Genomic DNA, 15,356 nt, shown 5'->3' on the forward strand with positions numbered 1-15,356 from the left:
AAAAAACTGATACTTTAGGTTAAATTTGACTATCATACTGATAAAAGATATAACTAAAATGATAGTTTATTTTAAGAATTCAATTGAATTTTTTTAAAATGTAGTAACTAATTTAAAATTTTCTCATAGTTTGAGGATATTTTCCGAATTAATACTTTTTAAGGGGAAAAAGACACCTCGGGATAACCTTCTAGATCCGCGGGCCTGGTCCAACGCAGCCATGGATATTGAATGGGAACTAATAACTTCAGAAAAATCAATAATATTAATTAATGTTGAATTTCAATAAAATAAAGGGGAAAGTATATAATGGTCCTCCGACTATATAATATTACTTTATTAAGCCACTCAACTATTAAAAGTTATAAAATATTCTTTAAATTATATAATGTTACTTTGTTAAGTCCATCGACTATTAAAAATTATAAAAATGTCAACTGCTTATTCATTATGTTCTAAAATCTTCCTTTTATGTTAAAAAATTGATGGTTGTCTAAGTATGACGTTAACATGATAATTGAATACGATAATCGTTTGAGATTTTATGATTATATTTTATCATATCACAATCAACATGTTAACGTTCAGTTCATAATACTGTCAATTTTTAAATTTTTTGCATACACAAAGACTCGAACATGATCCCTTACTTAAGTTATATCAAGATGTTTACCACTTGAACTAATCCTCTTGGTAATATTTTAAATTTTTCTTTAGTCTAAATATTTTTTATCTTTTATATTAATAATTTTAATATTTTTTTAAAAAAAATTATACCCTTAAGCTTTTAGTATAATTTTTTTTTGTTTTATATCTTTCTTATGTTTAATCCAGTTTATGTGAATTTGGGTCTGCATATGTGTAAGAATGTGCGTTAGGTAAACACTATTTTATTGACCTTAATATTATTATTTCGTGATGAAGCTTATTTGATATTGGGCAAGTATAATGATAAAATTGATTTTTAATGTTTTTAAAATGTTTATTTGGGTTTTATATTTTTTAAAAATATTTTAATCTTTAACGTTTTAATTTTGATCAAAATAGTTTATGTTCGATGAAAATTATAATAATTGATTAATGCTCAACACATGTATAATGTGACATTTCTACATATGTTTAATCGTTTATATGTCATATGTTATGTCAACAAAGCGATAATGTGTCATGTATCACGTCACCTAAAATAATGAAATATCATATGTCATGTCATTCAAAGTGATGATATGTCATATGTCACACCAATAATAATGATGTGTACATTTCTACACAAATGTTACGATGAAGGCGAATCAGTCTGGAGCTAGGAACGAAAATTAGAATGTGACCTCCTACTTATATGAAGGGGTTGTTTTGTTTGTTCCCTAATATATAGAGAGGGAGAGAGTTTTGTTTGATTCTGAGTGAGTTGCTCATACATTCTTCAATGAATGTGTATACACAATGCTACTGTTAATACGGATCAGTCTGGTACTAGGAAAGGAAATTAGAATGTGATTTCCTACTTACATGAATATATGGTTTTGTCAGTCTTGCTGAATTGGATAGCTAGCTAGTGTTTCCTGATTGGATTCGTGCATGCCAAATTGTTCAGGCCATAGCGATTTCTGGTAAGAGGTATAAACTTTGTATGTATGAACTGTAATTCGATAAGTTTGAATAAATGACTCTTAAGAAGAGTTTTATAACTTCTCATGACATAACACTGCATTTGGACTTTGGAGTTACCAGCAATAATAGTATGAACTTCTCATGTCACAAAAATGCATAGCTATACTCTGCTAAAAGTAAATGTTCCTTCTTCGAAATTCCCCGTGTTTGGTGTTGGAATTCATGGATATCTTGCTTTGCATGGATTTGCGAGGCATTTTATTTGAGAATGATGCCATCTTACTCGTTTTGTTATGTTCAGGGATTGTATATCCGGTCAAGATTAACGATAAATCCTGATAAAGTTTATAGAATGGCGATGAGGAGGCTTAATACAGCTGCTGGGATTCTTGAGGTTATGGGTGCACCTCTTGCTGGAACTGATTTCAGAGCTTATGTGATGTCTGGAGGCGGACTTATGCTGAAGAACTCCAAGCCTAAGCTTAGGAGTCAGCGTTCGAAACCGAAACCACAAGCTGTTTTAACATTCCACATCCTTAAATATTCAATTATATCTATATATCCCTTGGATGATTGAAGAGTGTGAATCGCCGAATACGTATTTTATTATACGCGCACCCAAACACACACCATTAGCTATTCTTGAATGAGCATTTGTTATCTTTGCTCGCAGTATGATATGAAACTATTAGCAGTAGACATTCCCACGGCATTGGGAACTGATCAGCGGCTATTCTTGACTGGCGATGAAGACGAGTACAAGGTTGGGGGTGGATTAATTTCCGAGCTGAGAGATCCCGTAGTGAGAGCAATGGCAGCAACCAAAGAATTCGATGATCTCGACCAAATAGAGGAAGAGGAGGAGGCCAAACGAGAAGTTCAAGAGGCTGAAAGAAAGCACAGGGAAGAAACCGATAAGCTCGAAAAAGCCACCGATCGATGATTGCTAGCTAGGTTTTGTTCTCGCCCCTACTTTCTTCTTCTTTTGTTTACTGAAGTTTAGTGAAGGTTTTTCTCAAGGTTCGGTAATGCTGGATAAATCGAATTGACTAGGATCGACCTGGCATGATATACCGTATGTGAGTGGTGGCTGTTGTCACCAAATATTTCAAGCATTGCAGATAAATGGCCGTGCTTGAAACAAATAAACCTTACCTTCAAAGTACTCTGCATAATATATATGAACAATAAAAACACAGTTGTACGAATCATACCAAATTTGGACCCGAACATGAAAATCGTTAGGATCGAGCTGTGGCCAGGCCTGGCGGCGCGCAACCACTGGTTGAGTCTATCACTACCAAAACAGCCTATGGATGCAGATATTTTCCTACTAAAGAGACCGAAAGCGATCAGCAATAAATTGTTCCGAATTCAGTCACTACCAGCACAGCCTATGGCCAATGATGTATTCGATGTTACATAAACACGGTTTATTAAATATCTGGTTGTGTTAACGCTTAACTACCCTCTGCAACTGGCCCCAATGTTTGGGTCAATCTCAGTCTTAAATTTGAATGTTTCTTACAGGTAAATGGCATTTGGATAAGACAATGACTCCTAGCCACAAGGACCTCTTGTTCACATCCACCTTCCCCCTAGAGCAAGGCAGCTGCAAAAATTTGCCACCCGCTTATACTCTAGATCTGTGGGAGAGGTTGGGTTGGTTTCGTGTAAGATCGATTCGAGTTTTAAAATTTTTGGATCATCTTGAGTTTTTGTTGTCTAGAACTCAGGTAGCTCGAGGCGTTTTCGGCCGGGTTTCCTAAGTCGAGACATTTCCCGTTACTTGTTTCGGTCGTTCCTAGGTCGCGTATTTTAGGGTTTGAGCTTACGGATTTGGGTCGTCGACTTTTTATGATCAGATCGAGTTTTATTAGGTAAATGTAGGCTAACTTGTTTGAGTTTTGTGGTTTAGGTCGATTTGTGCTTAAGTTGTTTAGGGTTCAAGCTCATTTGGATTTGCCAAGTGGGTTTTTCGAGTCGGGAATGTTTCGATTCTTTATTCGAAACATTTCGGGTTACTTGCATAGAACCATTTTTGAATTCGAGTTAAGCAAGTTTTGTTATTAACCTTTTATGATCAAATTGGATTGGATTAAACTTGATCGTATATTAATCGAGTCGGATTTTCGAGTACCGATCAGACAAACAAAGATAGTAAAAGGACTTGTACCACGTGAAAGCAAGGAGGGTCTTATTGAATTATTAGGCTCATTTGTTGTTGATTACCAAAGTTAAATCAAAGGTCCAAGCCTTAATCATAATAAACTCTCCTTTGTGTTTTCAGTTCATCAGGAACAATTCAGTCCTTCAATTTTAAAAATATGTAATTAAAGACAAAAAAAAATGCAAATATTGATTAATTATCTTCTATTGTTGGCTTTCAAAATTAACAATGACTTAATTGCTCCTCTTTTATGAGAGGGACCAATTTGCCAATTTAAAATTTGAGAGGGAACTTAGAGTTATTTTACTTATAAACTTATTAGGCTTAAGGGTCACTTTTCTCCCTGTATTAGATCCAATTTATCATTTTCGTCCCTATAGTATTTTCGCATCAATTTAACTCTCAAAGTTGTTTAATTACATCAATGCTTAAAATATTTGATGTTGTTGAGGGTTTTAAGTTACTGTTTAGAGTTTAAGGGTTAATGTTTTGGGTTTAAGTTATGGTGCAAGGCATAGGATGATGCAATTAAACAATACGGTGTAAGGTATAGGATGATGTAATTAAATAATTTTGAAGGCTAAATTGATGTGAAAATTACGGAGAGACGAAAATGAAAAATTGGATTGACTACGGACAAAAGTGATTCTTAAGTAAATGTATTATTATTCAACATGCGACTCTGTTTGTAGAACTGAAAAATAAAATAAAAACCATATCATCACATCAACTGTAAAAACTAACAGTGTTATCAGTTTGGACATACCAATAACTTTATAAAAGTAACAAATTATGGCGAAACTGAAGTGGAGGGATTAAATTTCAAATTCCCAGATGCTATAGGGACTAAAACCGAAGTTATACCATGTCTTTTCATGGATATACATTTGCATCATGTACAGGATTATTCTCATATTTAATCCCTATATATTCTCAACTCAAGACCTCTTATTGTTCATGTTTGCTGCCCAGTCCACTGCATCTAGCAACCTGGAAGATATCATCTCAAAAGCTTAGTAAAACGACACCGCAGGTAACTTAGATTTAGAGCTGCTAGCTAAGCACCAAATTCTTCTCCGATTGAAGGGTCCGAAGAGTTGGAGGATTGAATCGGTGATATTGGAGACTTGGAGGACTGATTGGAAAATTGACAAAATTGTTCCTCCTAGTTTCCAATTCAGTCCTCCAACTCTTCAGACCCTTCAATGGGTCTGAGACACTTTTCGGATCCTTTGTAGAGTTGAGAGAAACAACTCGAGACATTTTGAAAAATAAGGCAAAAATGTATTATAGGTCTTTGTACTTTTAAAAAAAACCCAATATAGCTCTCGTATTATTTTTTTCTCTCAATGAGGCTCTCTAACTTAGAAAATAAACTTAATGTGGCCCTTTGACCAACGTATTTCTATCGTTGGCCGTTACGATGTTAATATGACAATCTACAGTGCTAACATGGTAGTCCAGAGTGACATATTAATGTAATAGATGAAATCGTAGATTGACTACATTGATAACTTAAACATGGCAAATGGAATGTCATGTTAGCACCATGGACTGTCACGTCAGCATCATGAAATGACATGCCAATACTATAACGGTAAACGACGAAAAATGTTGGTCAAAGGGTTACATTGGGTTTGTTTTCTAAGTTGAAGGGCCACATTGAGAAAAAAATAATAGGACGACATTGGTTTTTTTCTAAAAGTACAGGGACCCTGATGCCTTTTACCAAAAAAAATAATAATTTTCGATTGTTGGAGGTTCCGATGGACCAAAAAATTAGGAATTGGCTCATCAAACAGCTAAAAGCATTGTTGATTATTATAAAGCTAATGTTTTATTCCCACTGGTAAGCTTGCTTGTCCCAGTTTTTATTTCACTTGTGCCCCCCAGCAGAAATTTACTCCCTATATAGTCCATGAAATTATATATATATATATATAGCATTAACATAATGAGAGCTACTGCATAAGTAGGTGACAACTATATTGCCTAAGAGCTAAAGAGGGTTGCTTTATTTCAATGCAGTGTAACAAAGAAAAAAGCTTGCAATTTCTGCATTTTTTCTTTATGATCTTGCTTTTGCTCCCTTGGATTCTTCTTCCCTACCAATTTGCTTTTGAAAATTTGGAAGACCCCATTGTTTTTTACATCTTTTTAACCTGTAGATGCTTTTAATTTGGCCCAACTTAATTGTTCTTTCTTGAGAATTTTGCTTTTGAACACCTTTAAGTTGAAGTGATGCTTGCATTAGACCATGAGCCTGCTCTGATCAAACTATGTTGCATCGTGTTCTGTAGGTGAAACCAGGAGGAGAAGTAGCAGAGATTATACTCGAAAATTTGATGAAGTTCCATCACTTGGTTGCTTTCCTTTTGCTTGTGTTATTGTCTCTGCATAAGTTTCTTCGTGTTGTGGCTGATCTGAATTCCGACAGGCGAGCTCTCCTTGGGTTCGCCGGTGCGGTTCGACATGTTCGGAAACTGAACTGGAATGCTATGACCCTGGTTTCCATGGCTTGGGTTGGTGTAACTTGTGATACGAATGGGACCAGTGTGATTGCCATTCGGCTTCCTGGTATAGGACTTTATGGCACCATACCAGCCAATACTATCGGCAAGCTTAATGCTCCGAGGGTCCTCAGCCTTCGGTCGAACGGCATCGATGGAAGCCTTCCTTCTGATATCCTTTCCATTTCTTCACTTCAGCTTCTGTTCCTCCAACACAACAACTTGCCCGGTGTCTTGTTCCCCACGTCACTTTCCTCGAGCTTGAAAGTTGCTGATTTTTCCTACAACTCAATATCGGGATCCATCCCGAATCTCGATCTCCCGAGGCTCAAAGTTTTGAATTTCAGCTATAATAACTTGAGTGGCTCCGTTCCAAGTTCACTCACAAGATTCCCTTCTGCATTGATCGGGAATCCGTTGTTATGCGGTTCGCCTCTAAAGCCTTGCTCCAGAGTCTCCTCTTCACCTTTCCCTTCTCCGTCGTACTTTTTGAGCCCGCCGATAGTTTTCTCCACCGACATGCTACATCGAAAAACAAACTCGGTGCCGGTTCTATCATTGCAATTGTGGTTGGCGGCTTAGCATTTGTGTTCCTACTGCTTGTACTGCTCTTTATATGCTGTTTGAAGAGGAAAGATAGTGGGAGCAGTGAAATGCTGAAGAGCAAATTCTCTGGAGTTGGAAAGAATGAGAAGCCTATCGATTTCAGAAGCGGAGTACAAGAAGCCGAAAAGAACAAATTGTTCTTCTTCGAAGGATGCTCGTACAACTTCGATCTCAAGGACTTGTTGAAGGCTTCGGCTGAAGTTCTCGGTAAGGGGAGTTACGGAACCACATATAAAGATGCTTTGGAGGAAGGGACACAAGTGGTGGTGAAAAGATTGAAGGAAGTTGTAGCTGGTAAAAAGGAGTTTGAGCAGCAAATGGAACTCGTCGAGAGGGTCGGGCGACATCCGAACGTCGTACCGCTTCGTGCTTATTACTATTCGAAGGATGAGAAGCTGTTGATTTACAATTTCATGCCTGCCGGTAGCTTGTTTGCACTTTTGCACGGTATGCTTATCTCCAACATCATTCTCGAATCTCCATTAACATCATATTGAACCTATTAACATCATATTGGTATGTGAATTTGTTTACATTTTTAGGCTTATTTATCTGTGTCCAACAATGGTAGGAAATAGGAATTCCGGAAGGACACCATTGGACTTGGAATCGAGAATGAAGATTGCCGCCGGGACTGCTGGAGGGATTGCAAACATTCATACGGAGGGTGGCGGTAAATTCACCCATGGCAACATCAAGTCCTCAAATGTCCTTCTCACTGATGAACTCAAGGCTTGTGTTTCCAATGTTGGCTTGGCCCCCCTAATCAACGCTTCTACGACCATGTCTCACATTGTCGGATACCGTGCTCCAGAGGTGATTGAAACACGCAAGATAACTAAAAATCCGATGTCTACAGCTTCGGTGTGCTCCTCCTCGAAATGTTGACAGAAAAAGCTACCCTCCAGCAATCAGGGCATGATGACGTGGTCGATCTTCGGAGATGGGTCTGTTCCGTCGTGAGGGAGGAATGGACTGCCGAAGTCTTCGACGTGAAGCTTCTGAGATACCAAACTTTCCAAGAAGAAATGGTGCAGATGCTTCAGATTGGACTAGCATGCGTGGTGAAAACACCCTATATGCGTCCAACGATAGATGAAACAGTTAGAATGATTGAAGACGTTCGACAATCAGAATCCAAGATCCGGACATCCCCGGAGGCCGAATCGAACATCCAAACACCATGATTTGCAGCGGGGAAAAAACTGTTCTCTTTCGAATATCAAATGTTAAATTGTCTAGTCCTTAAGGTTGCTTGTCTAGAAAACCATTGGGACAATAAGATTCCGTTTCTACATTTTGCTCGGAAAATACATTTCTGAAATATACATGTTCCTTGATTCGCAAGCTATCATCAATGTATCTGATGTCCAATGGACATATTTGTAACATCATGCCAAATTTAGCTCGTTAGTTAGTTATAAAGGATTTTAAATATAACTAACGATAATAACTAACAAACTCATATGATCATCTCAAAATCCTATATTCTCTGTTCTCATCATATGATCATATGATCATCTCAAAATCCTATATTCTCTGTTCTCATCATATGATCATCGTTGTTTTCGTCCACCTTCAATTTCTTCGACCTTTTTCCTCTCTCTTTTCTATTTTTGGCATGGATGGTCGTAATCACATGGTTTTATTCAAAATGGTTTGATTCCAAAGGACATCAAAATCCCAATAGGACCCCAAGGTAAATGTTTTTCTTCCTTTTTCAATTGATTCTTCATACAATGATAAATTTAGTCGATTCGGTCATATTTCGTTCCATCGGTATCCTTAAATTTCCACCATTGGAGAATGGACCTGAAATGAAAAGGATAAACAGCTACCATTTCCATTGGTATCCTATGAGAAAAAGAGATAGGTAGAACAACCGAAACACATAATTTTTTATGCAGAAATATATGCAGAGATTGAAGGATCTTTGATCTTTGAAATTAAGAATGATGTTCTTAGATGCAGGATTCGTTACCTCCTTTTCGAGTCATATGAACTGATATTCATCGTATCCGTAGAGGCCTGCTGCAACTTCGTCGATAAGGGCCAGCTGGGAAAATGGGACAGTGTTGGAGCAAGGTTAGTCCTTTTTAAAACAACCGTGTACAATGCCGAAAAGCAATGCTTTTCGTGTAGCTTCTGGTGCAGTGTGCTCATTCATGATTCATAACATGTTATGAAACTATGGCTGCTGATCATTTCTCGTACACATAATTCCTTCCGTTTAACAACATAAGCACCGTGTTATATATTTCAAACAATCCCGAGTTCCCCAATTGGATTGATCCTGTCAAGTGTGCCCTGCAACCGTTGCCAAAGGGCCTGCAGGTGACAGGAATGCCTTTGATTTCATAAAGGCATTGTTTCAAATAGTGTGCTCACCTGTATATTTCTTTATCTAATTGCTGTTAAAACTGTTAGATCATGCTTCATATGATTGTTGATGATAAAATACAGTGCATATATACGAATGCGTCTGTGTATATATATATATATTCACATACCATAATCTGTCTTAAATCACTTGTGGTGCACAGTTCTTGCTGTTCTTCAAGTGTCCTAAAAGAAACAAGAAGGGTAAACAAAAGAAGGCACCGGGTCCCGAACCTGTGAGCAAGAACATTCACCATATAACAACCATACAGAGCTGGGAGGAAAGTCTAACGGAGGCAACCAGAGACAGAAAGACAGTAAGCCCCTTCACATTGTTGTCATTCTATACACATCGAGTATCCTTCATTTCGTGTTCCTCATTGCCTTCATACGTTCGTACAGCTCGTTGCGAATTTCAGTGCACCATGGTCAGCTCCTTGTAAATCAATATCACCAGTCTACAGCGAACTCGCGGATAAATATACTTCCCTCGTGTTCCTAACCGTCGATGTCGATGCACTTGCGGTAAGCTAAAAAAAGGGTACTCTTTTTAAACATATTGCAGGAAATGATTATTGAAGAGTTCATATGGTACTGTTTCATATATATATATATATATATATATATAGGAATTCAGTAATTCATGGGAGATAAGTGCAACGCCAACATTCATTTTTATTAAAGAAGGAAGGCAAGTGGACAAGTTTGTGGGTGCCGACAAGGTAGAACTCAAGAAGAAGATAGCAGCGGTTGCTGCCTGCAAGTTTTGACAGCATTTTCCATAAAACACAACAATGGAGTTGTCTTTTTTTTAAAGCAAATTCTCAGCGCAAGTGTTTCTTCTCTAGCTTTTAACAGTGTTTTGATAGCTGTTTTAGAAATGGAAAAGATGAAATTAAAATGCTGCAAATTTTGTTTGAAATTTCGGATTATGCTAATGCTAATAGGTGTTTGTTTGAGGGATGCTTGTGTTTTGTAGTTGAAATTCTTTAGGGGATATAAATGAATAAAACATTCGACCAACTGTTTATTAAGGTAAATAAATGAGTTCGAACAAAACTTTTATTTTCATTTAATAAACGTACGCACGAATATAAGTGTGTACAGTTGATTAATTTTCTCGAACAAATTTATTTATTTACTCATTCACAAGTTCGTTAATAGACTTGTTTATAAACTCATTTACTTGATTCTTTTTATTTTTTCACATTTTAGATATCGGTGATCATAGAAATTAAACTGAACACAAAATGAATTTTATAATTCAAAATTGCAAAGCGTAAGGAACTTAAGCACTAGTGGTGTAATTTCACCAGTTTTCTTTGACAGAACAGAGCTTTGCTACTAAACATTAAACCAACGATAAATAAACATGTTCGTGGGATCGAGTCCCATGGTAGACAATTCATAATTCTAATTGCTGGAGGTCTCCTACGGAAATTGCTCTCAACCTGACGTTGAGGGCAACCTACTATCCTACCTCCCCTTTACCCCATTATATATGGAAATAAGGTCAGCTAATAATAAATAAACATGTTCGCAAATATTAAACAAAAATGTTAACAAACGTTAAATGAATATATTCATGAACATTAAACACAAACACCTTCAAAAATAAATAAACGAACACAAACATGATACTGAAAATTTAAATAAACACAAACCGATCACAAACACATTCAAAAATAAATAAAAGCAAATACAACTTTATTCAAGCAAACTCGGTTCATTTACACCCCGAGGTGTCTTCTAAACAAACATGTTTAAAAGAGCAGATAGCAATGTTTTCATTAGAGAAACAAGACAGAACAGACAAAAACATACAAGTTCATAATTGACAATTTCGACAAACATCAAACTTAAAGATGGAATAGGAAGCCTGCTGCTGGTGTAACAGTCATCTTAGGCGAGCGGGAATCTCTGCAGTCGATTTCAAGCATTTCTATTAAGAAATGAGGCCGCAGGCCTCACATATGTGAACCCCTTAAACGGATTCTCCCCGAAAGTCGGGCTATCAACCGGAGAGTCATGAACTGGCATGTTAGTCCAGCACTCCTCGAAATTTGCAACACATTGGTTCCCTGCAACTTCAGGGAGAAAACTTGGCCTTATCTCTCTAGCTTCTAGTTTCTTCCAGTTGATGGACTTGAACCACTTGTGTCGTTTGATCTCATTGCTACCACCTTGTCCACTGCCGAGACGCTTGCTTGCTTCTTTCTGCAGCAGCTGAAGGAAATAACAGAATTCCATTAAATTTCATTATTTGCAGAACCAACCTAGAGTATGATTTGTTATCAAGGCAAGGAAAATGCAAACCGAAAGAAAGTGAGTTTACCCCTTTGAGGATCGAGTGTGCTTCACTCGACAAAAATGCCGGCAGCTTTATCTTTTCCTTTATGATTTTATCCTGGATCTTCTGTCTGTTTCCACCACAAAAGGGTGGCTGCAAAATGGTAAAAAATAAATGAGAGTACGCTAGCATGACAAAGCAATGGATGAGAAGCGCTGACACTAACACCCTGAACTTTTAGTCGACATAAAAACAGATCGAGATCTTGAGTCACAAATACCAACCTTCCCAGTAAGCATTTCATACAGTAGAATTCCCACACTCCACCAATCAGCAGCCTTGTCGTGGCCTTTGCCAAGAACAATTTCAGGTGACATATACTCTAAAGTTCCACACAAGGAATTGGATCTTGTATTTTCGTCAAATTCCTTTGCTAGGCCAAAATCAGTCAGCATAACCTGGCATCATACAGGTAGCACCGGCAACCATAAAATAGTTTAGAAATCAATCAATGCAATGTTAACATGAGCCAACAATGCACACAGTTGATCAATCATGCAATCATATAGGTTGTGACAGCCACAAAACCAACCACCAGGTGACAAGAAATATTTTCAGCATACTTTCAGCTTCGAAAACCTGGAATTCTGGAATAAGCATGAAATACAACTTTTGCACCCATGAACAGCATTTTGCACACTTACATGTCCATCTGCGTCCAGAAGAATATTTTCAGGTTTGAGATCCCTGTGCATTATGCCATTTTCATGGAGATGAGAAACAGCTGATACAATCTCTGCAGTATATATGCGAGCCAAATCTTCCCTAGAGAAGGAAATGCAAAATGTTGGTCCCCTTCAAAAACTTGTATCATAAAGACAAATACAAAAAAAAAAAGCAAGCTTACTAAGACGTACCTGAACAAGCCCTGGCGATAAAGCTGGAAGAAAAGGTGCCCCCCATTAACAAAGTCGAGCACAAGGTACAGCCTATATTTGGTCTGCAGGAAATGATAAACAAATAAATTGGTATTAATACTAATCATCAGTGTAAAAAAAATTGGATGCCGAAATATTCGACACAGTAGGCCATCCTATTCTACTAGCATGGCACCATTTAAGTATGTGAATACCATAGGGGAACAAAGAAAAGAGAAACATCAAAATATTATACAACTAGAATATTGTTACTTGGAATGAGTATCTGAGCTGCACAACAAAGGGGTGATCCACTTTGGTTAATATATTCCTCTCGGATTTCATGTATTCAGCATGATTTCTCTCCATAATCTTATCCTTGCGCATGACCTTCATTGCATATATGTCTGACGTATCGGTCCTCCTTACTTGATAAACTTTTCCAAATGCACCTTGGCCAACAACCTTTAGAACTTCAAAATCTTTGAGTCCGACAAGATGCTGTTCCAAGGGATGACTGTCTACGTGACCATGAGAATTCTCTGAAATAACATCATCGATCAATGGTTTCCCAAGCTCGTTTTGAGCCTCATCCCTAACTCCTTCTACAATTTCCAAGGAATCCCCAATTTCACGTAACGTAAGTTTGCTAAGATTCAATGACTGGCTAACATAAGATGAGGGGCCAACCAAGGAGTGGGAGCGGCTCCAGATGACAGCCGGATCATCATAAAGCAGTTCATTTGATTCAGTCGCAACAATCAAATTTTTATGATTCTCTGTGCTTATTTCCATTGATCCCTGAACTGGAGAAGGTCCAAAGACATCAGAGAAATCAAACTCAAGAGGATCAGGGGTTGGGGTATCAGGTTGTCCCTTAGGAAAAAGGAACTGATTCTGGAAGCCTTTATGCATGCAGGACCCATTAAAACTAGATAAGCGAGAGGAAACCATGTTGCTTTTAAAGGAATGGGGCAAATTGCTTCAAATAGGCTTTGAGGCTATAGTTGTAAATATTCCAAGACACGAATAGATGAAGAGGGACTGCGTACAATGGCCTTAAAGAGCTGAAAGTTAACGTATGTAACAAGGGTTCCCAGGAAACTTGGAAGCAAGCAAGCCAAAATCCAGAAGAGAAAATCGTTCTTGTTTCCCGATTTGCAGGAAACTGTGGATGCTACAGTGCTTCTTGAATTCATTAACATCTGAATAACAAAGCTGTAGCACAAGGAAATACAAAGTCAGTTCCAGCTAAACATTAAAGTCGTACTACTCATCTTAACATAATGCGAATGGGCGGGGATGCACTAATGCATAAGAGGAAGGTTTGTTCGATTTAAAGATGAAGAAGAACCCTCAATTGTGTCTTATAACAGCTTGCAAAGAGGAGTCAAGTAGTCAATACTCGAAGCAAACTAGCTACAATGCCTATTATGTTGCAACACTCTAGACACTGCAACAATACGAACGAGCTTATATCTGATGCAGTACCACACCTTTCTCCGACAATCGTTCAGCCCCTTCGGTTTTTGGGTTTTAAAACTGATAATGAAACCTGACCAACTAAAATAATTGAATATTTCTACTATGTCCCCATTATTCAACTTCATGTTACAAGTGCAAATACAAATCAAGTAAAATTCACTTCGATAATTGCATACATTGTGAAAGCATCTTCTTAAATATTCACTTCTATCAATTATAATACTCAATTTTTTCAGATTCACAAGATACCTTTTCACCTAACAATCAGATTCATAAGATACCTTTTCACCTAACAATCATGGTTCGCATGCACCAAAGCATATTTTCCCTATTTGATTGAGATTAATATTCAAGTCAACGCAAAGCTCTAAATTAAAAGTTACGCAGAACAACAAAACTCTGCTTTACTCAGGTTATCTACCTCAGTAACATTAAAAATCAAAATAACAAAGTCATCTATAATTAGACTGTCCCGAACCCAAAAATCCAAAATCAAACCCGACCCAACGTGATTTTATAACAAAATGTAGGACCTAAACTACCATTTTTGTTCCATTTTACCTAAACTTTCAATTTTTTCAAAACCATACCTAACATTCACTTTTTGTTTCATTTTAATACCGTCGTTGACTTTTTGTTTTATTTTAGTACCCCTGTTAACTTTTTGTTTCATTTTAGTAACTAAATTTTGAACAGCGGATACTAAAATGAAGCAAAAAGTAATCACTAGGTATGGTTTTGGAAAAATTAAAAGTTTAGGTACTAAATCGGAACAAGAGTGATAGTTTAAAATCCTAACCCGGCCAATTGAACTCGAATATGACCGGAAGCAACAGAAAAAAGCAAACCGAAATTGTACAAAAAATTCACAAAACCAAATTAACCCGACCCAGAAAGATCGGATTCAAAACCAGCCTAACCCACACAATAGATTCAACATGCAACAACAAGGGGGAAGATAACGAAAACAGACCTAGATCTGAGCACCTTGAAGACCAGTATTTTGTCTAGAAAAAGAAAAGGCATTACTATCTACAATAATTTCATAAAAACAAGATTTATATAAAGAAACGGCGATTGAAATGACAAATCAGAAAACAAATTACAGTCGAATCGAAATTTGATTTCCAAACCAAAACCAAAACAAAAACAAAGCATACTGAGAATAAGAGAGAGAGAGAAGTAAGTAAAATAAGAGACGAAGATATAAAGAAGAGACCTTTAGTCGAGTGCAGAGGAGAAGGCTTCTCTTCCTGACGAATAAAAGGGGAAACTTTGAAGAGAAAGGTGCCGTTTATGTAGTAGAATGAAAACTGATTCGATTGGATTTCTGATCTATTCCATTACGTGGCAGTTTTCTAGTGGTTGGTGTAAGAAAAATATAAAGT

At 37.2% G+C, this 15,356-nt stretch overlaps 3 protein-coding genes and 1 pseudogene across 4 annotated transcripts; 3 read left to right on the forward strand and 1 right to left on the reverse strand.

The window, feature by feature from the left end:
• The first annotated feature begins 1,963 nt into the window (after window positions 1-1,963).
• Window positions 1,964-2,554, forward strand: LOC120205055. Its single transcript, XM_039205000.1, has 2 exons — window positions 1,964-2,128; window positions 2,285-2,554. The coding sequence occupies exons 1-2, from the start codon at window positions 1,964-1,966 to the stop codon at window positions 2,552-2,554; spliced, it is 435 nt and encodes a 144-aa protein (XP_039060931.1).
• Window positions 2,555-5,911: 3,357 nt separating this feature from the next.
• Window positions 5,912-8,090, forward strand: LOC120205091 (annotated as a pseudogene).
• Window positions 8,091-8,548: 458 nt separating this feature from the next.
• Window positions 8,549-10,059, forward strand: LOC120205095 (thioredoxin H4-1-like). The gene is made up of 5 exons (XM_039205032.1): window positions 8,549-8,596; window positions 8,922-9,035; window positions 9,441-9,593; window positions 9,679-9,801; window positions 9,906-10,059. Exons 2-5 carry the CDS (start codon window positions 9,012-9,014, stop codon window positions 10,044-10,046), a joined length of 441 nt encoding a protein of 146 aa, XP_039060963.1. The 5' UTR covers window positions 8,549-8,596; window positions 8,922-9,011; the 3' UTR covers window positions 10,047-10,059.
• Window positions 10,060-11,016: 957 nt separating this feature from the next.
• Window positions 11,017-15,241, reverse strand: LOC120205092 (serine/threonine-protein kinase AtPK2/AtPK19-like). Of its 2 annotated transcripts, none has more exons than XM_039205029.1 (8): window positions 15,188-15,241; window positions 12,757-13,701; window positions 12,484-12,566; window positions 12,253-12,391; window positions 11,851-12,024; window positions 11,612-11,719; window positions 11,093-11,502; window positions 11,017-11,055 (listed from the first exon to the last, which is right to left on the reverse strand). In XM_039205029.1, exons 2-7 carry the CDS (start codon window positions 13,435-13,437, stop codon window positions 11,209-11,211), a joined length of 1,479 nt encoding a protein of 492 aa, XP_039060960.1. In that variant the 5' UTR covers window positions 13,438-13,701; window positions 15,188-15,241; the 3' UTR covers window positions 11,017-11,055; window positions 11,093-11,208. The 2 variants fall into 2 exon arrangements, with proteins under 2 accessions (XP_039060960.1, XP_039060961.1); XM_039205030.1 differs by having other exon boundaries at window positions 12,271-12,391; window positions 15,188-15,240.
• Window positions 15,242-15,356: the final 115 nt, after the last annotated feature.

The sequence above is a fragment of the Hibiscus syriacus genome, unplaced genomic scaffold (genome assembly GCF_006381635.1).
Source record: "Hibiscus syriacus cultivar Baekdansim isolate YM2019G1 unplaced genomic scaffold, ASM638163v2 tig00012104_pilon, whole genome shotgun sequence".
Lineage (NCBI taxonomy): Eukaryota > Viridiplantae > Streptophyta > Magnoliopsida > Malvales > Malvaceae > Hibiscus > Hibiscus syriacus.

What these genes read in the sequence shown, in the direction of transcription:
- LOC120205092 (XM_039205029.1), bottom strand. Translation starts at nt 13,437, where the DNA reads ATGGTTTCCTCTCGCTTATCTAGTTTTAATGGGTCCTGCATGCATAAA. An exon ending in AGCTCAGATACTCATTCCAA is followed by an intron (nt 12,567 to 12,756) that starts GTAACAATATTC and finishes CATTTCCTGCAG; the next exon opens with ACCAAATATAGGCTGTACCT. An exon ending in CACACTCGATCCTCAAAGGG is followed by an intron (nt 11,503 to 11,611) that starts GTAAACTCACTT and finishes TATTTCCTTCAG; the next exon opens with CTGCTGCAGAAAGAAGCAAG.
- LOC120205055 (XM_039205000.1), top strand. Translation starts at nt 1,964, where the DNA reads ATGGCGATGAGGAGGCTTAATACAGCTGCTGGGATTCTTGAGGTTATG. An exon ending in CGAAACCGAAACCACAAGCT is followed by an intron (nt 2,129 to 2,284) that starts GTTTTAACATTC and finishes CTTTGCTCGCAG; the next exon opens with TATGATATGAAACTATTAGC.
- LOC120205095 (XM_039205032.1), top strand. Translation starts at nt 9,012, where the DNA reads ATGCCGAAAAGCAATGCTTTTCGT. An exon ending in CGAAAAGCAATGCTTTTCGT is followed by an intron (nt 9,036 to 9,440) that starts GTAGCTTCTGGT and finishes TGTGGTGCACAG; the next exon opens with TTCTTGCTGTTCTTCAAGTG. An exon ending in CAACCAGAGACAGAAAGACA is followed by an intron (nt 9,594 to 9,678) that starts GTAAGCCCCTTC and finishes ACGTTCGTACAG; the next exon opens with CTCGTTGCGAATTTCAGTGC.